Raw genomic sequence first — 27,181 nt, forward strand, 5'->3', positions numbered from 1 at the left:
AGATCGTCTGACTGAGATCATCAGTCATTAGCTTGTTCAAGTTGAGTGTGCATGAGGACCTGTGGAACTCGCTGTATGGGGTGGGTGGTGCTGGTGGTGGCTGGGTTTTATTATTTGTTTTATGTCTTCTGCCCGTTTGATTCTAGAATCTGCAGTCAGTTGCAGGGTATTGAAGTCCTTAGAAAAAGCACCTGGTAAAGGGGTCAGTGTCAGTACAGAAGGCGGGCAGCTTCACACACTTTCTCCCTCATAGAGTATTTCCCATGTTGGAGACACTACAGAACCAGTATCTACCTCAGACAAGTTGCTTAAAGGTTGTGAGCCTCAGTAGCCTTATCTCCTAAAGAAGCATAATAACATCGCCCTCACAGTTGGGATATTCAGTGAAGGTATTAGTTCCACGGCTGCTTGGCAGATACCACACACTGGTTCTTAAACAACAAGAGTTTATTGTCTCATGGTTTTGGAGGCTACAAGTCCAACATCAGGGTTTCGACAGGCCATGCTTTCTCCTGGACTCCGTTGTGTTTGGGTACAGGCTTGTCGCAGTCCCTGGGTTCCTTGGTTTACATTTCTGCCTCCATTGCATGGTGGTCTGCCTCATTCTTTGGTCTCCTCTGACTTCTGGCTTCTACTGACTGATGTGTCCAAATTTCCTCTGCTTAGAGGAATTTCATCATGCAGATTAGGGCCTGTACCTTCAAAGCTCCCATTTCCTGCACCTTCAAAGATCCTATTTCTACACCCGAAGGATCGGGGGTTAAGACTTGAACATGTCTTTTGTGGGGGGGCATGATTCCATCCTCAACAGTGAGAGAATATTTACTGCTGACGTGCACAGTTGTGACTCTTTCCCCATGGGGCAAAGATTCCTGGTTCTCCTCTCCTTCCACTTTTGCATCCAGTGTAACATCCTCAGGTGCTTGGTAGAATTGGGACAGGTGGTCTTTCAACCTCTCTGCCTAGTTCTAGATGTGACCTTCATCCTGGCGTCTTCCTGCAGTGCTGCATCGTCCCGATGGGAACCAGGTGGCCTGATGAATGTGTTCTGTGGTAGTGGTTGCATTCCTCCTTCCTTCTTTCTCAGAAAATGAGCAGTTTGAGAAGGGAGTAACCAGGGCCTCAAGGAAAACAAGGCTCTTTCTCAGCCTCCTGGAACCTTTGCATGGACACAGTGAAAGTTTCCTGTGCATCTGATTTTGAGCGTGTAGTGGCCAGGCCAGCAGGCACCGGCTGCTCAGACTCTCACGAGCCTTCCCCGCAGCAGCCCTTATTTGCTCTTTAGCCACTCCCTGAATGGAGGCCTTCAGTCTCCTCCAATACCCCTCACAATGTACATGCTAAATGGACTGCCCTGAAGAACGTTGTGTACTCCCATTTTCCTTTTTTTCTAGGGTATGATGGTCATGTTCTCTCTCTACTAATATGTGCTTGAAAGGGATCAGCAAATGATTCTGCTCCCAGCTTGTGGACCAAGACTCTGAAACTGTGTTGCTTATCTACACACGGACTCATTTCACATCAGCATTTAGCCATGCCTTCATGCCACAGTTTAAAATGTGGGTGTTCTTTTTTCTTTCTCTTTTTAGCTTCATGAGGCTGACATTGTGGTCTTAGGCTCACCTAGGCCGAAAGAGATTCCCCTTTCGTGGATACAGCCAGGAACCACTGTCTTCAGCTGCTCCCACGACTTTCTGTCAGGTAAGTGTCTCAACCTGGGCACAAGGCTGTTGATGAAAAGAGGTCAGATTGTTATGGGAAATGTCAAGCTTCCTCATTCGGGTTTGTGCGAGTGCTGCTGGAACACTGGTAGTCATCAACATAAGTGCACAGTGTAGGTATTTGAGAACATTGGTGTGCCTGCTTTTGGGTTTCCTGGTGGGGCCATCTTTTTTTTTTTTTTTTAATTTTTTTATTAATTAAAAAAAATTAACAGACAAAACGTTAAGATATCATTCCATTCTACATATACAATCAGTAATTCTTAATATCATCACATAGTTCCATATTCATCATTTCTAGAACATTTGCATCGATTTAGAAAAAAATAAAAAAGACAACAGAAAAAGAAATAAAACGATACCAGAAAAAAAAAGATTATACATGCCATACCCCTTACCCCTCGCTTTCATTTACACTAGCACTTTAACCTAAATTTATTTTTAACATTTGTTCCCTGTTATTTATTTATTTATTTATTTATTTTAATTAATTAATTAAAAAAATTAACACAACGTTTAGAAATCATTCCATTCTACATATGCAATCAGTAATTCTTAATATCATCACATAGATGTATGATCATCATTTCTTAGTGCATTTGCATCGATTTAGGAAAAGAACAAGCAAAACAACAGAAAAAGATATAGAATGATAATATAGAGAAAAAATAAAAATAATAATAAAAAATAAAACAATATATATATTAAAAAAACAAAAAAACACACACACAAACAAACGAAAAAAAACTATAGCTCAGATACAGCTTCATTCAGTGTTTTAACAAAATTACATTACAATTAGGTATTATTGTGCTGTCTATTTTTGAGTTTTTGTATCTAGTCCTGTTGCACAGTCTGAATCCCTTCAGCTCCAATTACCCATTATCTTACCCTGTTTCTAACTCCTGCTGAACTCTGTTACCAATGACATATTCCAAGTTTATTCTCGAGTGTCGGTTCACATCAGTGGGACCATACAGTATTTGTCCTTTAGTTTTTGGCTAGTCTCACTCAGCATAATGTTCTCTAGGTCCATCCATGTTATTACATGCTTCATAAGTTTATTCTGTCTTAAAGCTGCGTAATATTCCATCGTATGTATATACCACAGTTTGTTTAGCCACTCGTCTGTTGATGGACATTTTGGCTGTTTCCATCTCTTTGCAATTGTAAATAACGCTGCTATAAACATTGGTGTGCAAATGTCCGTTTGTGTCTTTGCCCTTAAGTTCTTTGAGTAGATACCTAGCAATGGTATTACTGGGTCGTATGGCAATTCTATATTCAGCTTTTTGAGGAACTGCCAAACTGCCTTCCACAGGGGTTGCACCATTTGACATTCCCACCAACAGTGGATAAGTGTGCCTCTTTCTCCGCATCCTCTCCAGCACTTGTTATTTTCTGTTTTGTTGATAATGGCCATTCTGGTGGGTGTGAGATGATATCTCATTGTGGTTTTGATTTGCATTTCTCTAATGGCCAGGGACATTGAGCATCTCTTCATGTGCCTTTTGGCCATTTGTATTTCCTCTTCTGAGAGGTGTCTGTTCAAGTCTTTTTCCCATTTTGTAATTGGGTTGGCTGTCTTTTTGTTGTTGAGTTGAACAATCTCTTTATAAATTCTGGATACTAGACCTTTATCTGATATGTCGTTTCCAAATATTGTCTCCCATTGTATAGGCTGTCTTTCTACTTTCTTGATGAAGTTCTTTGATGCACAAAAGTGTTCAATTTTGAGGAGCTCCCATTTATTTATTTCTTTCTTCAGTGCTCTTGCTTTAGGTTTAAGGTCCATAAAACCGCCTCCAATTGTAAGTTTCATAAGATATCTCCCTACATTTTCCTCTAACTGTTTTATGGTCTTAGACCTAATGTTTAGATCTTTGGTCCATTTTGAGTTAACTTTTGTGTAGGGTGTGAGATATGGGTCTTCTTTCATTCTTTTGCATATGGATATCCAGTTCTCTAGGCACCATTTATTGAAGAGACTGTTCTGTCCCAGGTGAGTTGGCTTGACTGCCTTATCAAAGATCAAATGTCCATAGATGAGAGGGTCTATATCTGAGCACTCTATTCGATTCCATTGGTCGATATATCTATCTTTATGCCAATACCATGCTGTTTTGACCACTGTGGCTTCATAATATGCCTTAAAGTCAGGCAGCGCGAGACCTCCAGCTTCGTTTTTTTTCCTCAAGATGTTTTTAGCAATTCGGGGCACCCTGCCCTTCCAGATAAATTTGCTTATTGGTTTTTCTATTTCTGAAAAATAAGTTGTTGGGATTTTGATTGGTATTGCATTGAATCTGTAAATCAATTTAGGTAGGATTGACATCTTAACTATATTTAGTCTTCCAATCCATGAACACAGTATGCCCTTCCATCTATTTAGGTCTTCTGTGATTTCTTTTAGCAGTTTTTTGTAGTTTTCTTTATATAGGTTTTTTGTCTCTTTAGTTTGATTTATTCCTAGGTATTTTATTCTTTTAGTTGCAATTGTAAATGGGATTCATTTCTTGATTTCCCCCTCAGCTTGTTCATTGCTGGTGTATAGAAATGCTACAGATTTTTGAATGTTGATCTTGTAACCTGCTACTTTGCTGTACTCATTTATTAGCTCTAGTAGTTTTGTTGTGGATTTTTCCGGGTTTTCGACGTATAGTATCATCTCGTCTGCAAACAGTGATAGTTTTACTTCTTCCTTTCCAATTTTGATGCCTTGTATTTCTTTTTCTTGTCTAATTGCTTTGGCTAGAACCTCCAACACAATGTTGAATAATAGTGGTGATAGTGGACATCCTTGTCTTGTTCCTGATCTTAGGGGGAAAGTTTTCAATTTTTCCCCATTGAGGATGATATTAGCTGTGGGTTTTTCATATATTCCCTCTATCATTTTAAGGAAGTTCCCTTGTATTCCTATCTTTTGAAGTGTTTTCAACAGGAAAGGATGTTGAATCTTGTCAAATGCCTTCTCTGCATCAATTGAGATGATCATGTGATTTTTCTGCTTTGATTTGTTGATATGGTGTATTACATTAATTGATTTTCTTATGTTGAACCATCCTTGCATACCTGGGATGAACCTACTTGGTCATGATGTATAATTCTTTTAATGTGTTGTTGGATTCGATTTGCAAGAATTTTGTTGAGGATTTTTGCATCTATATTCATTAGAGAGATTGGTCTGTAGTTTTCTTTTTTTGTAATATCTTTGCCTGGTTTTGGTATGAGGGTGATGTTGGCTTCATAGAATGAATTAGGTAGCTTTCCCTCCGCTTCTATTTTTTTGAAGAGTTTGAGGAGAGTTGGTACTAATTCTTTCTGGAATGTTTGATAGAATTCACATGTGAAGCCATCTGGTCCTGGACTTTTCTTTTTAGGAAATTTTTGAATGACTGATTCAATTTCTTTACTTGTGATTGGTTTGTTGAGGTCATCTATTTCTTCTTGAGTCAAAGTTGGTTGTTCATGCCTTTCCAGGAACCTGCCCATTTCATCTAAATTGTTGTATTTATTAGCGTAAAGTTGTTCATAGTATCCTGTTATTACCTCCTTTATTTCTGTAAGGTCAGTGGTTATGTCTCCTCTTCCATTTCTGATCTTATTTATTTGCATCCTCTCTCTTTTTCTTTTTGTCAATCTTGCTAAGGGCCCATCAATCTTATTGATTTCTCATAGAACCAACTTCTGGTCTTATTGATTTTCTCTATTGTTTTCATGTTTTCCATTTCATTTATTTCTGCTCTAATCTTTATTATTTCTTTCCTTTTGCTTGCTTGAGAGTTAGTGTGCTGTTCTTTCTCCAGTTCTTCCAAGTGGACAGTTAATTCCTGCATTTTTGCCTTTTCTTCTTTTCTGATATAGGCATTTAGGGCAATAAATTTCCCTCTTAGCACTGCCTTTGCTGCGTCCCATAGGTTTTGATATGTTGTGTTTTCGTTTTCATTCGCCTCGAGGTATTTACTAATTTCTCTTACAATTTCTTCCTTGATCCATTCGTTGTTTAAGAGTGTGTTGTTGAGCCTCCACGTATTTGTGAATTTTCTGGCACTCCGCCTATTATTGATTTCCAACTTCATTCCTTTATGATCCGAGAAAGTGTTGTGTATGATTTCAATCTTTTAAAATTTGTTGAAACTTGCTTTGTGACCCAGCATATCGTCTATCTTTGAGAATGATCCATGAGCACTTGAGAAAAAGGTGTATCCTGCTGTTGTGGGGCATAATGTCCTATAAATGTCTGTTAAGTCAAGCTCATTTATTGTAATATTCAAATTCTCTATTTCTTTATTGATCCTCTGTCTAGATGTTCTGTCCATTGATGAGAGTGGTGGATTGAAGTCTCCAACTATTATGGTATATGTGTCTATTTCCCTTTTCAGTGTTTGCAGTGTATCCCTCACATATTTTGGAGCATTCTGGTTCGGTGCATAAATATTTATGATTGTTATGTCTTCTTGTTTAATTGTTCCTTTTATTAGTAGGTAGTGTCCTTCTTTGTCTCTTTTAACTATTTTACATTTGAAGTCTAATTTGTTGGGTATTAGTATAGCCACTCCTGCTCTTTTCTGGTTGTTATTTGCATGAAATATCTTTTCCCAACCTTTCACTTTCAACCTATGTTTATCTTTGGGTCTAAGATGTGTTCCTGTAGACAGCATATAGAAGGATCCTGTTTTTTAATCCATTCTGCCAGTCTATGTCTTTTGATTGGGGAATTCAGTCCATTTACATTTAGTGTTATTACTGTTTGGATAATATTTTCCTCTACCATTTTGCCTTTTTAAATTTTTTTTATTTTTTTATTAATTAACGGGAAAAAAAGAAATTAACCCAACATTTAGAAATCATACCATTCTACATATGCAATCAGTAATTCTTAACATCATCACATAGATGCATGATCATCATTTCTTAGTACATTTGCATCGGTTTAGAAGAACTAGCAACACAACCGAAAAAGATATAGAATGTTAATATAGAGAAAAAAAATAAAAGTAATAATAGTAAAAACAAAACAAAACAAAACAAAAACCTATAGCTCGGATGCAGCTTCATTCAGTGTTTTAACATGATTACTTTACAATTAGGTATTATTGTGCTGTCCATTTCTGAGTTTTTGTATCTAGTCCTGTTGCGCAGTCTGTATCCCATCAGCACCAATTACCCATTATCTTACCCTGTTTCTAACTCCTGCTGAACTCTGTTACCAATGACATATTCCAAGTTTATTCTCGAATGTCGATTCTCATCACTGGGACCATACAGTATTTGTCTTTTAGTTTTTCGCTACACTCACTCAGCATAATGTTCTCTAGGTCCATCCATGTTATTACATGCTTCAGAAGTTTATCCTGTCTTAAAGCTGCATAATATTCCATCGTATGTATATACCAAGGTTTGTTTAGCCACTCGTCTGTTGATGGACATTTTGGCTGTTTCCATCTCCTTGCAATTGTAAATAACGCTGCTATAAACATTGGTGTGCAAATGTCCGTTTGAGTTTTTGCCCTTAATTCCTTTGAGTAGATTCCCAGCAATGGTATTGCTGGGTCGTATGGCAATTCTATATTCAGCTTTTTGAGGAACTGCCAAACTGCCTTCCACAGGGGTTGCACCATTTGACATTCCCACCAACAGTGGATAAGTGTGCCTCTTTCACCGCATCCTCTCCAGCACTTGTCATTTTCTGTTTTGTTGATAATGACCATTCTGGTGGGTGTGAGATGATATCTCATTGTGGTTTTGATTTGCATTTCTCTAATGGCCAGGGACATTGAGCATCTCTTCATGTGTCTTTTGGCCATTTGTATTTCCTCCTCTGAGAGTTGTCTATTCAAGTCTTTTTCCCATTTTGTAATTGGGTTGGCTGTCTTTTTGTTGTTGAGTTGAACAATCTCATTATAAATTCTGGATACTAGACCTTTATCTGATATGTCATTTCGAAATATTGTTTCCCATTGTGTAGGCTATCTTTCTACTTTCTTGATGAAGTTCTTTGATGCACAAAAGTGTTTAATTTTGAGGAGTTCCCATTTATTTATTTTCTTCTTCAGTGCTCTTGCTTTAGGTTTAAGGTCCATAAAACTGCCTCCAATTGTAAGATTTATAAGATATCTCCCTACATTTTCCTCTAACTGTTTTATGGTCTTAGACCTAATGTTTAGATCTTTGGTCCATTTTGAGTTAACTTTTGTGTAGGGTGTGAGATATGGGTCTTCTTTCATTCTTTTGCATATGGATATCCAGTTCTCTAGGCACCATTTATTGAAGAGACTGTTCTGTCCCAGGTGAGTTGGCTTGACTGCCTTATCAAAGATCAAATGTCCATAGATGAGAGGGTCTATATCTGAGCACCCTATTTGATTCCATTGGTCGATATATCTATCTTTATGACAATACCATGCTGTTTTGACCACTGTGGCTTCATAATATGCCTTAAAGTCCGGCAGCGTGAGACCTCCAGCTTCGTTTTTTTTCCTCAAGATGTTTTTAGCAATTCGGGGCACCCTGCCCTTCCAGATAAATTTGCTTATTGGTTTTTCTATTTCTGAAAAATAAGTTGTTGGGATTTTGATTGGTATTGCATTGAATCTGTAAATCAATTTAGGTAGGATTGACATCTTAACTATATTTAGTCTTCCAATCCATGAACACAGTATGCCCTTCCATCTATTTAGGTCTTCTGTGATTTCTTTTAGCAGTTTTTTGTAGTTTTCTTTATATAGGTTTTTTGTCTCTTTAGTTTGATTTATTCCTAGGTATTTTATTCTTTTAGTTGCAATTGTAAATGGGATTCGTTTCTTGATTTCCCCCTCAGCTTGTTCATTGCTAGTGTATAGAAGAGCTGCAGATTTTTGAATGTTGATCTTGTAACCTACTACTTTGCTGTACTCATTTATTAGCTCTGGTAGTTTTGTTGTGGATTTTTCCGGGTTTTCGACGTATAGTATCATCTCGTCTGCAAACAGTGATAGTTTTACTTCTTCCTTTCCAATTTTGATGCCTTGTATTTCTTTTTCTTGTCTAATTGCTCTGGCTAGAACCTCCAACACAATGCTGAATAATAGTGGTGATAGTGGACATCCTTGTCTTGTTCCTGATCTTAGGGGGAAAGTTTTCAATTTTTCCCCATTGAGGATGATATTAGCTGTGGGTTTTTCATATATTCCCTCTATCATTTTAAGGAAGCTCCCTTGTATTCCTATCCTTTGAAGTGTTTTCAACAGGAAAGGATGTTGAATCTTGTCGAATGCCTTCTCTGCATCAATTGAGATGATCATGTGATTTTTCTGCTTTGATTTGTTGATATGGCGTATTACATTAATTGATTTTCTTATGTTGAACCATCCTTGCATACCTGGGATGAATCCTACTTGGTCATGATGTATAATTCTTTTAATGTGTTATTGGATACGATTTGCTAGAATTTTGTTGAGGATTTTTGCATCTATATTCATTAGAGAGATTGGTCTGTAGTTTTCTTTTTTTGTAATATCTTTGCCTGGTTTTGGTATGAGGGTGATGTTGGCTTCATAGAATGAATTAGGTAGCTTTCCCTCCGCTTCTATTTTTTTGAAGAGTTTGAGGAGAGTTGGTACTAATTCTTTCTGGAATGTTTGATAGAATTCACATGTGAAGCCGTCTGGTCCTGGACTTTTCTTTTTAGGAAGCTTTTGAATGACTAATTCAATTTCTTTACTTGTGATTGGTTTGTTGAGGTCATCTGTGTCTTCTTGAGTCAAAGTTGGTTGTTCATGTCTTTCCAGGAACCCGTTCATTTCCTCTAAATTGCTGTATTTATTAGCGTAAAGTTGTTCATAGTATCCTGTTATTACCTCCTTTATTTCTGTGAGGTCAGTAGTTATGTCTCCTCTTCCATTTCTGATCTTATTTATTTGCATCCTCTCTCTTTTTCTTTTTGTCAATCTTGATAAGGGCCCATCAATCTTATTAATTTTCTCATAGAACCAACTTCTTGTCTTTTTGATTTTCTCTACTGTTTTCATATTTTCAATTTCATTTATTTCTGCTCTGATCTTTGTTATTTCTTTCCTTTTGCTTGCTTGAGAGTTAGTGTACTGTTCTTTCTCCAGTTCTTCCAAGTGGACAGTTAATTCCTGCATTTTTGCCTTTTCTTCTTTTCTGATATAGGCATTTAGGGCAATAAATTTCCCTCTTAGCACTGCCTTTGCTGTGTCCCATAAGTTTTGATATTTTGTGTTTTCATTTTTATTCGCCTCGAGGTATTTGCTAATTTCTCTAGCAATTTCTTTTTTGACCCACTTGTTGTTTAAGAGTGTGTTGTTGAGCCTCCACGTATTTGTGAATTTTCTGGCACTCCGCCTATTTGATTTCCAACTTCATTCCTTTATGATCCGAGAAAGTTATGTGTATGATTTCATTCTTTTTAAATTTGTTAAGACTTGCTTTGTGACCCAGCATTTGGTCTATCTTTGAGAATGATCCATGAGCACTTGAGAAAAAGGTGTGTCCTGCTGTTGTGGGGCATAATGTCCTATAAATGTCTGTTAAGTCTAGCTCATTTATAGTAATATTCAGATTCTCTATTTCTTTATTGATCCTCTGTCTAGATGTTCTGTCCATTGATGAGAGTGGTGAATTGAAGTCTCCAACTCTTCTGGTATATGAGTCTATTTCCCTTTTCAGTGTTTGCAGTGTATTCTTCACGTATTTTGGGGCATTCTGGTTCGGTGCATAAATATTTATGATTGTTATGTCTTCTTGTTTAATTGTTCCTTTTATTAGTAAATAGTGTCCTTCTTTGTCTCTTTTAACTGTTTTACATTTGAAGTCTAATTTGTTGGATATTAGTATAGCCACTCCTGCTCTTTTCTGGTTGTTATTTGCATGAAATATCTTTTCCCAACCTTTCACTTTCAACCTATGTTTATCTTTGGGTTTAATATGTGTTTCCTGTAGACAGCATATAGAAGGATCCTGTTTTTTAATCCATTCTGCCAGTCTATGTCTTTTAATTGGGGAATTCAGTCCATTAACATTTAGTGTTATTACTGTTTGGATAATGTTTTCCTCTAACATTTTGCCTTTTGTATTATATATATCATATCTGATTTTCCTTCTTTCTGCACTCTTTTCCATACCTCTCTCTTCTGTCTTTTTGTATTTGACTCTATTGCTCCCTTTAGTATTTCTTGCAGAGCTGGTCTCTTGGTCACAAATTCTCTCAGTGACTTTTTGTCTGAGAATGTTTTAATTTCTACCTCATTTTTGAAGCATAATTTTGCTGGATATAGGAGTCTTGGTTGGCAGTTTTTCTCTTTTAGTAATTTAAATATATCATCCCACTGTTCTAGCTTCCATGGTTTCTGCTGAGAAATCTACACATAGTCTTATTGGGTTTCCCTTGTATGTGATGGATTGTTTTTCTCTTGCTGCTTTCAAGATCCTCTCTTTCTCTTTGACCTCTGACATTCTAACTAGTAAGTGTCTTGGAGAATGCCTATTTGGGTCTAATCTCTTTGGGGTGCACTGCACTTCTTGGATCTGTAATTTTAGGTCTTTCATAAGCGTTGGGAAATTTTCAGTGTTAATTTCTTCCATTAGTTTTTCTCCTCCTTTTCCCTTCTTTTCTCCTTCTGGGACACCCACAACACGTATATTTGTGCGCTTCATATTATCATTCAGTTCCCTGATCCCCTGCTCAAATTTTTCCATTCTTTTCCCTATAGTTTCTGTTTCTTTTTGGAATTCAGATGTTCCATCCTCCAATTCACTAATTCTAGTCTCTTTAAATCTACCATTGTAGGTATCCATTGTTTTTTCCATCTTTTCTACTTTGTCCTTCAATCCCATAAGTTCTGTTATTTGTTTTTTCAGACTTTCTATTTCTTCTTTTTGTTCAGCCCATGTCTTCTTCATGTCCTCCCTCAATTTATTGATTTGGTTTTTGAAGAGGTTTTCCATTTCTGTTCGTATATTCAGAATTAGTTGTCTCAGCTCCTGTATCTCATTTGAACTATTGGTTTGTTTCTTTGACTGGGCCATATCTTCAATTTTCTTAGCGTGATCCGTTATTTTCTGCTGGCGTCTCGGCATTTAATCAGATTTCCCTGGGTGTGGGACCCGGCAGGTTGAAAGATTTTCCTGTGAAATCTGTCGGCTCTGTTTTTCTTATCCTGCCTGTATGTGGCGCTCGTCTGTCTGCGGGTCCCACCAGTAAAAGATGCTGTGGCTCCTTTAACTTTGGAAAACTCTCACTGTGGGGGAGGGTCACCAGCCAAAGCAGCTTGGGGGAGTTCCGATTCAAATCTCCCAGCCGCCCGGGAGTCCACGCGTGGGTCGGGGGTGCCGACCTCCGCGGCTTGGGGAAATGCTGGTCCAAATGTCCCAGCCAAGCGTCGTGTGGGGCACCGGCCGCCGCGGCTTGGGGGAGTGCCAATCCAACGTTCCCAGCTGGACCGGAAAGCCACGTGTGTGGAAGGGACCCTGGTCGCCGGCCTCCACGACTTGGGGGACCTCCTATCCCATTCTTCCAGCCAGCCCATGTGGCCGCGCGTGGTGGGCAGTGCCGGCCGCCGCGGCTGGAGGGGACCGCCTGTCCAATTCTTCCAGCCGGCCCGGGAAGGAGGGAGGGAGGGACTCCGGCCGCCAGTCGCCCTGGCCCGGGTAAGCGCGCGCCCCTCGGGTATCTCACCGCAGCGGATTCTCCCTGCCGGTTCAGCCTTTCCAGAATGGGGTACGCTGTCTTTTTGGTCTCTGTCGTGGCTCTGGGAGCTGTTCTGTACTGATTCTATTTCTTTAGTAGCTGTTCTGGAGGAGGAACTAAGACCCGCGTGTCTTACTAAGCCGCCATCTTCTCCGGAAGTCTGTACTCTGGTGGGGCCATCTTGTTGAGCAAAGAGAAGCCAAGACACCAGCTACAGTATCTGCTCCCCACCCCCCCACTGTGAAAACCTTCCCACTGGTCTCTGACATCGTCAGAGTCAATGATACGTATATGTGTGCAACAAGCTAAAAATAGTGGTTTTCATAGGTTTTTCGAAAAGCAGTGGGATCCTTTCTCCCAAAGAAATCTTAGCTGAATCTCTGCATGTGAAGATATGAAAGCAGATTTGCTGGAGGTTGGAATGGAGACCAGTCTGTCTCCTGGACTTCCCCTGGTAGTGACCCCTGAAACACCTTCCTGGAGCCCCCAAGTCACCTCAGAGCAGTTTGAAATTCAGCACTAAACAGAAATAGCGTCGGCCCTGGTGCTGCTATTTGATTTCACCAAGGGATCCAGGATGTTGTGCGCCACTGCATTTCTACCTCTTGGGGTCGCTCATGAACTGCCCGCAGTGAGGCATCCAGTTAAGGGGGCCAGTGGGAGCTGGTGATCGACCAGAGGAGAATTTTCTAAAAGGCACTGAGGTTCACAGCAACATTATTCACAATAGCCAAAAGGTGGAAACAACCCAAGTGTCCTGAATCAACAGGTGAATGGGTAGGCTATATGTGGGATATACATACAAGGGAATATTATTCAGCCCTAAAATGTAATGAAGTTCTGATGTGTGCTCTGCGTGGATATACCTTGAAAACATGCACAGTGAAAAGAAGCCAGACAGAAAAGGACAACTATTCTATGTTCCGCTATGACATTTAGAATAGGCGAATTGACAGGGACAGAAAATAGACTAGAGGTTTCCAGGGACTGTGGGGAATGGGAGTGGAGAGTTATTGATTAATGGGTTCTGTGTTTCTGTTTTTGGGGATGGTAGAAAAAGTTTTGGAAATAGTGGAGATGGTTACACATCATTGTATTTAAGGACAGTGGATTATACATTCAAAATTGGTTAATAGGGTAAATTGTGTGTTATGTATATTTTACCACAATAAAACCAAACACAGGCTAGCAAAATCCTGTTGGAGGTATTGGGAGACAGAGGGGCCCTTCTTTTTTTTTTTTTTCCTTGAACAAATACAGAGCAAGGTATTATATGTTGACTTAATTCTGTAAGTAGACAGATTGCAGTTACTTTATTTATTTATTTTAAATTTATTTTGTCCACAGACTGTTGAGTAGTTGTTTTGTTTCCTTGTTCATTTTTGATAATGCAAAGTCCAAAGTAGTGCCAGATACACAGTAAATACTCAGTGAACATTGATGTTGAATGAATGGGTAAACATGGGCTTAATTGCACTCTGTAGTTTTAAGATTGCTGATGTAGAGATGTTTCTTTGAATTTGCTGTCTCCGACTTGAAACCAGAACTGATTTGGACAGCTTTTGAGACAAAGATGAAAAAATGTTATGTTGATTAAATGGACTAACATTTTCTCAGTTGGTACTGATCATAGTATTATATTTCTAAATATTCAACATTTATTTTACTTTAACAACTTTGATTACTGTGAAAATCTAATCTGTCAGCGAATTGGAGAAACACGTTTTCTTTTTTTCATCATTCTGCCACTTTGAAGCAAATGAATAGACTTTTTCACACATTATTAAAAGAAAAGACACTTTTATTTAAATGTCAGCCCAGAAGAATACTTTTTAATAAACTTGTGATTGGGTGAAGACAGGGTTTTATAATGAAATTTTCATTCTCGTCTTAATAGTACAGGGATTTTTTCCCCCTTGTTAAAAGTGATGGGCTACGGTGATTGATGAGGTAATTCTGTAGAGGCATTTTATTGACTATATAGTCCGAGTAGAGATTTTCCTGATGACTCATATCCCAGAAGCAGCGCTTGGAAGACAATTACACCGAAATTGTTCAATCTTCTATTTCATGGATTTGATGTGCATATTGTCAATTTTACCCTTTTTTTTTTTTTTTTGCATACAGTTTGCAGAATAGAGTTGAGATGATTGCTTTAGGTTTTAATGTTCATAAGGACTGGACCATAATACAACTGAAATGTAGCACCGTAGATCCAGCAAGTATGTTTAAAAATGAAGTCACAGACATGATTTTTTTACATACTTCTTTTTGTTTGCTTAAAGAAAATATAAAGTCATGAAGCAGCCTCAGATGAAATAATGAATAAAATAGGTGAATTTAAGATGAAGAATAAAAATATCTGTAAAAGTGACAGAGTGGTGTATTTTGCAGTGAGAAAAGAAAATCGGGGGGTAGATGGCAGTTGATGGGCTGGGGACACTCAGCAGTGTTTGCCTCTGCAGCCTGGCCTGCCTCCTCCACCCCTGATACCTACATTTTCATGATTGGGCTCTTTCAAGGGTCTCTGAAGGATAGCTGCAGCTCATATGAGGAATGCCTTCTCCATGTTTAGATTTGCTTTTGTGCTAGTCTCAAAACATCAACCACCATGCTCCCATGGAATCTGTTCTCCTTTTCCTTTAGGTACAACTCTTTTATCATCGACATCACAGTTGTTTCCTGGTAACATTCTTTCCATGTCTTCATTGGCATACTCATCTATGTTTCCAAGCTATTTGCTGATTTTTTCACCACTTTTATCCTTGGTGATGTCATATATTAATTAGCATGCTACCTGCAGCTCCACTATAGTAGGAGGTCACGATGATGTGAAACTGCTCCTGGCCTGCTGTATCCCAGATCTGTAGCCTGATCTTCTTTCCTTGTAATTCAGCTGTTTTGATCTCACATCAAAGTGTGCTGTGATCTTGCAATGTCCTGCTTATTAAAGAGCAGAGCTTCACTCTAAGACCATTTGTACCCAAGTATAAGGACTCACTTACTGAGATAACAAATGAGAAGATGGTCTTATGTCTTAGACCGGAGAACATACCAAAACAGCATCTTTATGGTTCTAAGTTTTTCACTGTCTCATTTTAAACTCACCCAGTTCTATATAATGTGGAGTGGAGGGCAGAACCCTGAGCTGGGTTAAGGGATGTTGGGCCTTCCCTTTTGTCCCAAAGGGAGACACCGTACTGTGGTGAAAAAGAGATTTGGGGTCAGTATTGACTTGACTCAAAGGAAAGAGAGAATAACTTTGTTTTTGTTTTTTAATTCCTAATCTTGTTATACATATAGGCTGTGTGACTTTAAGCAAGTGACTTACTCTCTCTGATCCTCAATTTCCTTGTATATAAAATGGAGCAAGGCTGCTCTGAGATATGAACAAGATGTTATTGCAGGGCTACCCTCAGAGTTGCTGCCAATGAATGATGTTTTTTTCCTTTACCCTCTTTCTCCCCATCTTTGCTGCTATATCCTCATCACAAACTTCTCCATGCTAGCAGGATACAAGTCTATATTTGAAAATCAAGTCTGAGGAAGTAAGAGGTCCAGTGACTTTCTGAGAATATAAGAAGGCAGTTTTAGAGATATTAGCCATACATGTATTTTTATCATTTCCTAATGTGCCTAGAATAAAATAAGGATATTTGCTTATAACTTTTGGATTTTATTCTAAAATCCTTTGTATCTATGACCCATTCTAAGAAATGGTAAATTATTTTTTAATTATTTTAGTCCCCAGATAGTTCTGGATGTTTGGATCCATCCTTGAGATATATTATTGCAAAGCTTCCATTTCAAATTTTAATTAGTTCTCAATGTATATAATGTTTTTACATTTTAAAAAGATTTAAGCTGTTTGGAATATGTATTCCCATGTAATTTCTTCATAATTTGGTTTCAGTGATTCCAAAAGCATTGCATATGTAAGTTGATATTCTAATTATATTCCTTTTTTCTTTTCTTATATTATGTTCTTTTTTAAAAACCGTGATAATACTGTCATTTGATGGAGAAATTCAAATGACTTCAACCAGGAGTACAACTCTTGAGAGCATTGTCACAATATTGTACTAAAATTTCATTTATTGCATGTTACTTTTTATCCTACAAGGTTAAGATATTTAATTTCAGAACTAATTACAAGTGTTTTGAGAAAGTTTTCTCTGCACTAGCACTGATTTTCAGTTCTTCCTGCTTTCAACACCTCCCACAGATTTTTCAGAGTGCTTGTTCTAGAGGAGAAAAAAAAAAAGATTTACTGGAGTTCAGTGTGTGGGTTCCTGCAGCACCTTTGTGATAAGAAGGGAGCCCTCAGCCAGCCCCCACAAAAGCTGCGATGCTTCCTCACAGCAGAGGTGGCTGGGCCTTGGGCCCACCTGCTTTATGGATTGTTCTGGCAAACTTCCCAGAGCGACTCAGAAGGCTCATGTCAGGGAATGAACTGCTCTCATTTCCAGAGAAAACCTAATGCTATTGTATTTTAGCCTTACGTTTTCTTATTGTAGAAAGTTTGGTGTTATGAGAAAAAATTAGAAGTAAGTGGCTATCTTTTAACGTGATTCACCCACTTGCCCCAGGCAGACCCAGAAGTGTTTGGTGGACAGTGAAAAGATCTGTCTGCAACCTGGGACCCCGTGGGCCCCACCCTGAGTCTCAGGCTCCCTCTGAGTCCAGCCCACTGGACTTTTACACAGGCTGGGATTGAAGTACCTTTCCTCATTCTCTTCAGTGATGACAGTTATTAAGCATGTATTCCTGATACGCTGATTTACCAGTCTTAACTGCTTCAATTTCTCTGGATTTCAAACTTTGATTCAGTTTCAAAAATGCATTGATTCCTATCACAAAAGCCCTGCAGTGTTCGTGGTAGAACATGTGAAGTGGGAATGGCATACCGAACAAAGTAAAATAACCTCTAAGCCTTGAGATAACCGTTTTATATTTTTTCCATAAAATGCATTAAATTTAATTTTATTTGAATTTCAATGAAAGAAAAGAACATAGACTCAAAGCATTAGTGAAATTCAGGTAATTGTTCCTCAGAAATATTTGTTCCTAAAAGATTCCTCTAAAGTTTAAAATATATACATATATAAGTATTATTTATAAATATATAAAAACAATGAAGAGATGGTATACTGTATTGCTTTTAGAAAATCTTTGTTCATTTTGAAGTATTTGTCTTTTAACAAGGCATAAAGTTATCATTCTAAATCGTAAGCATTTATCTGCTATGCCTAAAACTCAGAAGACAACACTATTGTCTAAACAGAGACTTTTCTTGTTTTAGTTTCAGGAAAAAAAAATACTTGAGAGCCTGTATTTACCTCTGAGATTATTTTCCCAGAGAAATTTTTAGCTGAATGCTGACCAAAATTCCATATAAAAATGGCCAATCACTTTGGAACAAAATAAACATAAATATGTCTGTATGTATAAACATATATATATGCAATAAACATTACAATTACTGTAGTAAAGTCAAAGTGATTATACATGAATACAGAGTATCATTACATGATACTGAATTGAGGCCAGTAGCAGTCTAAATTTGCGATTTCAGAACATACTCTACCTCTTGCTCAGAAGTCACGCCCCATATTAGCTTGATTTCTCTTTGGACAGGTTTTTCTTGAACAGTTTTTTATTTTACTTGGCTTCGCAAATTTCCTTTATGATCAAAAAAGGCAAATGCTATTCTCTCCTCATGGGCAAGATACTGATATAGTTTACATAGTGGTCTCTCTTTTTCTCTGGAAGACTCTTTCAAGGACCCTTTTAAGTCTTATTTAACTTTTGTATCTACTGATTTCCCAAACCTGCTGCAGAGCTCTCATCCTGGGTTTTTATGTTTTTCTTTTCCACTTTTGTGTTTTCTTTAATTCTTCTATTTCTTATATCCCACGTTGTTTTAATTTACAAAAGCTGCTGGAATGCAATATATGAGAAATGGAATAGCTATTAAAAAGGGGAATTTATTAAGTTGCAAGTTTACAATTCAAAGGCCATGAAAATGTCCAAACTAAGGCATCCAAGGAACGATACCTTGATTCAAGAAGAGTTGATGGGTCCAGAACACCTCTGCCAGCTGGAGAGGCACATGGCGATGTCTACTAGCTTTCTCTCCTGGCTTCTTGTTTCGTGAAGCTTCCTGGGGACATTTTCCTTCTTCATCTCCAAAGGTCTCTGGCCATTTGGGCTCTGTTGGCACTGAAGCTTTTTCCAAAATAGGAAGGGCTCCAGTAAGCAATCCCATCTTGGGTGGAGACACATCTCTATGGAAACCGTCTAATCAAGTTACCACCCACAATTGGGTGGGTCATATCTCCTTGAAAATAATAAAAAAAGATCCCACCGAGCAATACTGAATAAGGATTAAAGGACATGGCTTTTCTGGAGTACATAATATCTTCAATCCAGCACACATCTTCCTTTATTTTTAGATTTCCTTTCATTGTATTGCAGTGTATGCTGGAAAAAAAATAGGTAGGCATAGAAGTCTAGATTCAAAATAACTTTTATTCATAACTTCGAAAGCCTGTGACATGGTTTGCCAGCATTTAGAACTGATGTTAAAAAGCCTGGTGCCAAAGGGAGTTTTGTTTTATTTTTCCTTCAGAGCAGCTTTTAGGATTTTTTCTTCATCACCAGAATTCAGAATCTAACAAATAATTGCTGTTTCTGTAGCTTTTAATGTTTCCTTCTTTTTAGGCCCTCAAATGAACTTCTTCTTCCTTTGAGGTTTGATTCCGTCTTCAGCTCTTCTAATGTCTGTTTTGTTGGGTTTTTTTTTTTCTTACTGGAACCCCTATTATTAGATGTTTGACCTCCCCTTAAATTATCCTCCAAGAAAACTTTCCTGGTTTTATCTTTCAATATGGAAGACTCCTCAGTCCCTGTTACTAGTTTAACCATTTCTATTTGATTGTTTAGTTCTTTTGTTCTAGAAATTATAATTTTAAATTTTCCAGAATATTTTCTTAGTTTTATATTTCTCCTTATTCATCAGAGTCTATTCTTAAATTATTGAAACATGCTCATTAACCTCCTTAAGGATGCTAATTAGACTTTTTAAATGTGGGTTTTGTTTGGTTTGGTTTCAGTTTTGTTTTTTCCTACCTCATCTCATTTTCTCTGAGAGTAGTTGTACTATTTTTCTTTGTTTGGGTGCTGTTGTTTTACTGCAAGTATCTGATCATTCTTGGCTGCATTTAAATATTTGTGTGTTTGTTTTATGGGTGTGAAACTGCTTTATTTATATATCATTCACATACCATAAAAGTCACCCATTTAAAGTATATAGTTCATGGTTTTTAGTAAATGCACCAAATTTTCCAACATCACAACAATCTAATTTTTAAAAATTTTTATTGTAACATTTTTAATTATTGCAGAAGCTGTCTTCTGTAACAGTCTTTGAAAAAATGTCTGTTCAACTCTTTTGTTGATTGAATTCCTTACATATTCTTAACGCTAAACCCTTATAAGTAATGAGGTTTCCAAATACTTTCTCCCATTCTGTAGGCTGTCATTTTACTTTCATGATAAAGTCATTTGATCTACCGATTTTTAAAAAAATTTCGACAAGGTCCATTGTCTATTCTTTTTTCATTGCCTATGCTTTGATTATGAAGTGTAAGAAACTACTGTCTAGCACAAGGTCCTGAAGATGTTTCCTTATGTTATCGTCTACAAGTTTTATAGTTTAGGTTCTTATATTTAGGTCTTTGGTCCTTTTTGAGGTGGTCTTTGAATTTGGTGTGAGGTTGGGATCCATCCACCTTCATTCTTTTGCATATGGACATCCAGTTTTCCTAGGCCCATTTGTTGAAGAGTCTCTTCTTTTCCAATTGAGTGGACATGGCATCCTTCTTGAAATCACCTGGATATCGATTGACAGTTTATTTCTCAGCTCTCAATTCAATTTCATTGGTCTATATGTGTGTCCTTGCACCAGCACATGCTGTTTTCATTAATGTATATGTTTAAAACCGGGAAATGTGAACCATCGTTCTTTTTCAGGATGGCTTCAGCTGTTTGGAGGCCCCTTGCCCTTTCATATAAGTTTGAGGATTTGCATTTTCATATCTCCTTTTTTCTTTATTCAGCACTTGTCCAGTTCTGCATGCCTTCAGTGGAATTAAAGGAGTTTTCATAAAGATGACTCTGCCAGTCTTTGATAGATTTTGTGGAGGAATGGCATCCTGTAATGTCTTATGCCACCATTTTGCTTGTCTGGAAGTTTGAGACTTCCAAAATCTCGTTTTAGACCACTTCCTTACCCTAAAAAGAAAACCCCGTGTCCATTAGCAGTCACTACATGTTATCCCTGCCCAGTCCAAAGCCCTCAACAAACACTAATCTAGTTTCTGTCTCTATGTATTTGCATTTTCTAGGCCTTTCATATAAATGGTATTATACAATATGGGTCTTCTGTGACTGACTTCTTTCACTTAGCGCAGTGTTTTCAAGGTTCATCCATATTGTAGCATGAATCAGTATTTCATTTCTTTTATGGCCAAATAATCCATTGTATGAATATATCACATTTTTCTATGTTTGTATGGACAGACACTGGGAAATGAACCCGGGTCTCAGGTATGGCAGGTGAGAACTCTGCCACTGTGCCACCGTTGCCCACCCTGGATATATCACTTTTTGGTGGATATTTTGGGTGTTTTCATTTTTTTGCTATTATTGATGATGCTACTATCAACATTCATGTAGAAGTTTTTGAGTGCATGTATGTTTTCATTTCTCTTGGGTTTATATATACCTAGGAATGGAATTGCTGGGTCACATGATAATACTTTTTAATCCTTTGAGGAACTTCCAGACTGTTTTCCATAGTGGCTGAATCATTTTATATTCTCACTAACAATGAACAAGTGTTCCTATTTCTCTGTGTCTTCATGAACACTTGCTTTTTTTTTTTTCATTTTTAAAATAATAGCCTTGGTAGTAAGTGTAAAGTGGGATTATATTGTAGTTTTGATTTGCATTTCACTAATTACTAATGATGTTGAGCATCTTTTAACGTGCCATTTCTGTATCTTCCTTTAAGAATGTTTATTTGGATCATTTTTAAAATTTATTTGCATCTTTATTGTTGATTGTAAGCATGCTTTAAATATTCTGAATACTAGACCCTTCCCAGATACATGATTTATAACAATTTTCTCCCATTGTCTGGGTTGGCTTTTCACTTACTTAATGGCATTCTTTGAAGTACGAAAGCTTTTTATTTTGATGAAGTCCAATTAATTTGCATTTTTCTTTTGTCACGTGCTTTTTGGTGTATGTCTAAGAAACCCCCTTAAATGAAAGATTTGACTAACTAATACATGTTACTAATACATTTACCAAATGGGAAGGCTGGCATAGAGCTCTGCATAACAGGGTGAGGTGTGTCCACAGGTAGCCTTTGCTTTGGAGTCCTTTAAGGTGGCTGTTCTAGTTTGCTAATTGCCAGAATGTGATATACCAGAAACAAAATGCCTTTTAAAGGGGGGGGGGGATTTATTAAGATGCTAGTTTACAGTTCTAAGCCCACAAAAATGTCCAAATTAAAGCAAGGCTATAGCAATGTCCAGTCTAAGGCATCCAGTAAAAGATACTTGGTTCAAGAAGGCCAATGATGACCACAGTTTCTCTCTGAACTGGAAAGGCACATGGTGAACATGGCGACGTCTGCTAGCTTTCTCTCCAGGCTTCTTGTTTCATGAAGCTCTCCCAGGGGCGCTTTCCTTTTTCATCTCCAAAGGTCCCTGGTTGCATTGGCTCTTGTGGTTGTCATGGCTCAGCTGCTCTCTCCAAAGTGTTTCCTCTTTCAAAGGATTCCAGTAAACTAATCAAGACCTACCTGAAATGGGTGGAGTCTCATCTCCATCTAATCAAAGGTTAATACCTACAACTGGGTAAGCCACAACTCTGTAGAGGAAATCTAATCAAGTTTCTAGCCTGCAGTGCTGAATAGGGATTAAAAGAACCAGCTGCCTCCACATGATGCATCAGAATTAAAATATGACTTTTCTAGGGTACATAATACTTTCAAACTGGCACAGTGGTCATGGAAAAAAGATGTATTTCACCCTTAGATAAAACTGTTTTCCCTTTTTCTTCGGGAGTTCTGGAGTCACCCAGGCACTGCTTGACTTCTTTGTATTGTTCAATTGCCTATGCTAGAAGCCCTCCAAATATGGATAATTTTGTTTGCCAAATAAGCTTTAACAAAGAGTCCAACCATCACCTGCCAGCCATTGTGTTTGGAGGTCCGGCTTCTGGTCGACCTCCGTCAGTGGTCAGTGCCCTGATGACAGCTCCTGCCCCACGCTGCTTTTTACATTTGTGAACTCTGAGCATAGGGGTTGTCCAAGGCTTCACTGAGAGAAGAAGGATTTGCCTTGTTTCAGGCAGAGACTCCTCTGCTTTGATTTCTCATTAATCTGGATTCTACCTGCAACTCTCTTCCACACGTTTCTCAAGATTTCTGATCTATTGACATCTTCTTTACTAGTATGGATTTCTCCCTTTCTAACATATTTTCAGTGTCTTGGACCATAGTTTTGACTGGAAGGAAATGCAGTGCTCTGTACACTGCCTGCCGACCTGATCTGGAAGCCTTGAAAGAGTTCTTTGTCTTGGTTTGTTAATAATACCTGCCCCTCATCTAGCTCACTGCACTTACTGAAATTATTTGTGAGACAGTTTAAACATATCAGGTATCACAGAATTTTGCAAAATAGCATATTCTCACTTTAACCCAGTTGTATTTCATGCAAGACAATGGCTGAGATTATGGGAGGAATTATTTACTGTATAACTTTAACAGTGAAATTCTCCACTTGCATGGGTATCTGTGATGATATACTGGGAACCTGCATTTAGAAATGGATACTGGCTTCTAGAACATGGGTTTTTCTTTATCCATCATTTAAAAGTAGAGGTCAAAACAAAGCAGATCTCTCCCATTCTCTGGACTCTTGGCTTTTTCCTAAAACTGACGTGTTGCTAATCTTTAAACAATACCCGAGGGAAATGATTTTCCAGCACCCTTGATACATTTGGCAATAGGCCATCATAAAACACATACTCTTAACTGTTTTGTGCTCTTTCTTGCAAAGGACTGTCAGCAAAATGAATAATTTAAGACTAAAGTGGCCCAAAAAAGAAGAAAATCATTTCTTAATTCTAAAATATCCTTCTTAGTAACGTTTTTTTTTTTCTCTGAGGTAGGCTGTAGCATTTTCCACGTGTTGTTACTTTTCCCAAATTTTGTAAGTGCTAATAAAAGGTGGGAAAGTAGAATTTGTATAAATACCGTTCTATTTTAAAAGCCAGGTAATCAAAAAAACTAATATCCTAGAGTCCGATTTCTTAATTTTGATGGGAAATTGGTCATATAACTTCTATGACAGATATTTCTTTAAAGAAGTTTTTCTATTGTATAATATAACATATATACAAAGCAACGATAGAAAAAAGCAATAGGTTTCAAAATACTCTTCAATAAGTAGCTACAGAACAGATCCCAGAGTTTGTCATGGGCTACTATACCATCATCTCAGATTTTTCCTTCTAGCTGCTCCAGAACATTGGAGGCTAGAAGGAATAAATATATTTTTTTATCATTACAATTGACTTTTCTTTTTTGTGAAAAATAACATATTATACCAAAAAAGTAATAAATTTCGAAGCACAGTACAACCGTTAGTTGTAGGAAAGATTTCAGAGTTTGGTATGGATTACAATTCCACAATGTTAGGTTTTTACTTCTAGCTGTTCTTAGATACTGGAGACTAAAAGAAATATCAATATAATGATTCAGCAGTCATACTCGTTTAATTCTACCTTCTCTGTATAACTCCATCATCACCTTTGATCTTTCTGTCCCACTCTTTAGGGGTATTTGGGCTATGCCCATTCTAACTTTTTCAGGTTCGAAGGGGCTATCAATAATATGGGGTAGGGAGATGGAACTAGCAGATGTTCTGGAGAGGCTGGGCCCTCTAGGTTTCAGGACTTATCTGGTCCAGGAACCCATTTGGAGGCTGTAGGTTTCTGGACAGTTACTCTAGTGAATGGAACCTTTGTGGAATCTTATATATTGTCCTAGGTGTTCTTTAGGGTTGACTGGAATGGTTTTGGTTGGCAGGTTGTGATAGGTAGCAAGGTCTACCTGAAGTTTGTGAAAGAACAACCTCCAGAGACTCTCAACTCTGTTTGAACTCTCTCAGTCACTGACACCTTATTTTTTACACTTCTATTTGCCCTTTTGGCCAGGATGGCATTGTTGATCCCACAGTGCCAGGGCCAGATTCATCCCTGGGGATCATCTCCCACGCTGCCAGGAAGACTTCACCTCTGGATGTATAACAGAGGTCTTTTTAATTGTCAGAGAAAGCCTGATCTTTCACAGAGCCCTTTAGCTGTGAAATACCTAGCCTATCCTCTAGGTATTTTCATGCCCCTTCTTATATTTTGTGGTCAAAGCTAAAATAGCTTCGATTTTATATGTATTGTCCAGTAAAGATTATAGATAGTTCTAAAAATTGTAAAACCCCTTAAGTAAAAATATCATTAGTATAGGCTGGGAAATAATTCTGGCAGATTATGCTGTGAAATACTTACTGTATTTTTGCTCTGATAATTTAAACACGTACTCTATATGCCAAGCAATTTATATATCATCGCATTTAATTCTCACAAAATTCTATTAATTGATATTATTGCCCATGTTAATCAATGCGTCCAGATTCACAATTGCCAGTGAGAGGTAGAGGCAGGACTGTTTTTTTTTTTTGCTGTTGTTCTCATTTCTCTCCAGTAGTTTTAGAGAGAAACCGGTTGGTATGTTGTAGTTATGCCAGCTTTTATTTGTCCAAACTAGTATAGGATGCAGACCGAGGGCAGGAGCAGGGGGTGAGAGGGGTGTGCATTCGAAGCCCCCAATAATGTTCATACTGCAGTATAGTGATAATATACTGTAATACAGATAGTGATTAGATGTCTTTCCCACTAGACCTTTTTTTTTTTTTTGGTATGGATCAGATTTTTTAAATATTTTTTTATTGTGAAATAATAACGTATATTACAAAAAAGCAATAAAGTAGTTATAGATCAGATTTCAGAGTTTCGTATGGGTTACAGTTCCACTATTTTAGGTTTTTCCTTCTAGCTGCTCTAAGACATGAGACTAAAAGAAATATCAATATAACGATTCAGCAGTCATACTCATTTGTTAAATCCCATCTTCTCTGTTATAACTCCTTCTCCTTTGATCCTTCTCCCACTTTTTAGGAGTATTTGGGCCATGTCCATTCTAGTTTTTTCCTGTTGGAAAGGGCTGGTGATAATATGGGAGAAAGGGGTGGAACTAGTTGATGCCCTGGAGAGACTGGCCCCTTGGGATTTCAGGACTTATCTTGTCTAGGAACCCGTCTGGAGGTTGTAGGTTTCTGGAAGGTAATCATAGTGTATGAAACTGTTGCTGAATCTCAGATAGAGCCCTAGGTGATCTTTAGGGGTGACAGGAATGGTTTTGGTAGGGGTTTGGAAAACTGTGGTAAAGAGTATTATCTAGCTGAGTAGCCTCTTGACTCTATTGAACTCTCTCAGCCACTGATAACCTTATTTTGTTACATTTCTTTCCCTCCTTTTTAACAGAGTTATTGTAGCCAACTTATTTCAACTGCAAGGGATAGCAAGTCATTCAAATGAGTAGAGGGAGGGTTTTAATCTAGGCCTACCTCTGAAGTCTGTGGCCTAAATGACCAACCTATACTGCTCCCCAATTGAGTGTGGCAGGTGTCCATATAAATTGCCTTGAGCTCCTATTTATATCCCTAGTGATGTCATATTTTTAAAAAATCACAATATAATACTTGGGGTTGTTTGAAGGAACCATGTATTTAGCTGTTTCTGTCTGGTTTTGATGCAAGATATAATTTCCCAAAATAGTTGTGGTTTATTTAACCACAGCTTCATTTGTCCCAGGTTTATAGCTTTGATGGACACTTCTCTGATGTAAAATAGGGAGCAGGCCCCATCAGCACCCTCAGGGCTGGGGGGCTAACCCACACTAATTCAGTGTGTCAGCTTTTCAGCTACTGGTTGTGCTTCACAATATGCTAAAAGTCTCACCCCGCCCCCCTCCCACTCGATTTTTTTTTCAGGGAAACGTGAATGTGGTTCTCCTGGGGGACACGTTGGTGTCCTCATTGTAGAAAATGACGTGAGTCTCCTTGCTGCAGCCCTGCGGATTCAGGTTTGTATGACACAACTGGTTGAATATTTTCAAGTTTGGAGCTTGGCTTAAAAGTTCTTCACATATCATGGGTGCTTTTCTGTTTCCCGGGCACAGTGTTAAAAACTTCACACACACACATACATACATTTAATTTTCGTAACAGTCCTGTAAGGACCATGGTGAAGCTCATTGGACATATGAGGAAACTGAGGCTTAGCACTTAGGATTAGTCCCTCACCTGTGGTCACACAGATATGGGGCAGGGACGTAGAACTCAGCAACTTAAAACCACAATAAACATTTATTTTCTGACAGTTTTTGTGGGTCAGAAATTTGGGAGCCACTTAACTGGATGGCTTTGGCTCAGGATCTCTCAAACATGTGTCATCAAGCTGTTGGCTGGGGCTGTACCATCTGATGGCTTGACCGGGGATGGAAGAGCTGCTTCCCGGACGGCTTCCTCATGTGGCTGTTGGCACACAGTGTTCAATTCCTCTTTGGCTGTTGGCG

At 38.0% G+C, this 27,181-nt stretch overlaps 1 protein-coding gene across 6 annotated transcripts in view; it reads left to right on the plus strand.

Annotated features, from left to right (window-relative positions):
- Positions 1 to 27,181, plus strand: part of MTHFD1L (methylenetetrahydrofolate dehydrogenase (NADP+ dependent) 1 like) — a 226,996-nt gene that overhangs the window by 31,437 nt on the left and 168,378 nt on the right. For all 6 annotated transcript variants that reach the window (XR_013170826.1, XR_013170827.1, XM_077149270.1 and 3 more), the window contains exons 8-9: positions 1,590 to 1,701; positions 26,598 to 26,689. Coding sequence is in view for 4 of the 6 variants with exons in the window: in XM_077149270.1 (XP_077005385.1) it covers positions 1,590 to 1,701; positions 26,598 to 26,689 (204 nt within the window). In the remaining 2 variants the exon portion in view is untranslated. The remainder of the gene's footprint in view (positions 1 to 1,589; positions 1,702 to 26,597; positions 26,690 to 27,181) is intronic.

This window comes from Tamandua tetradactyla, chromosome 2, assembly GCF_023851605.1.
Source record: "Tamandua tetradactyla isolate mTamTet1 chromosome 2, mTamTet1.pri, whole genome shotgun sequence".
Taxonomy (NCBI): domain Eukaryota; kingdom Metazoa; phylum Chordata; class Mammalia; order Pilosa; family Myrmecophagidae; genus Tamandua; species Tamandua tetradactyla.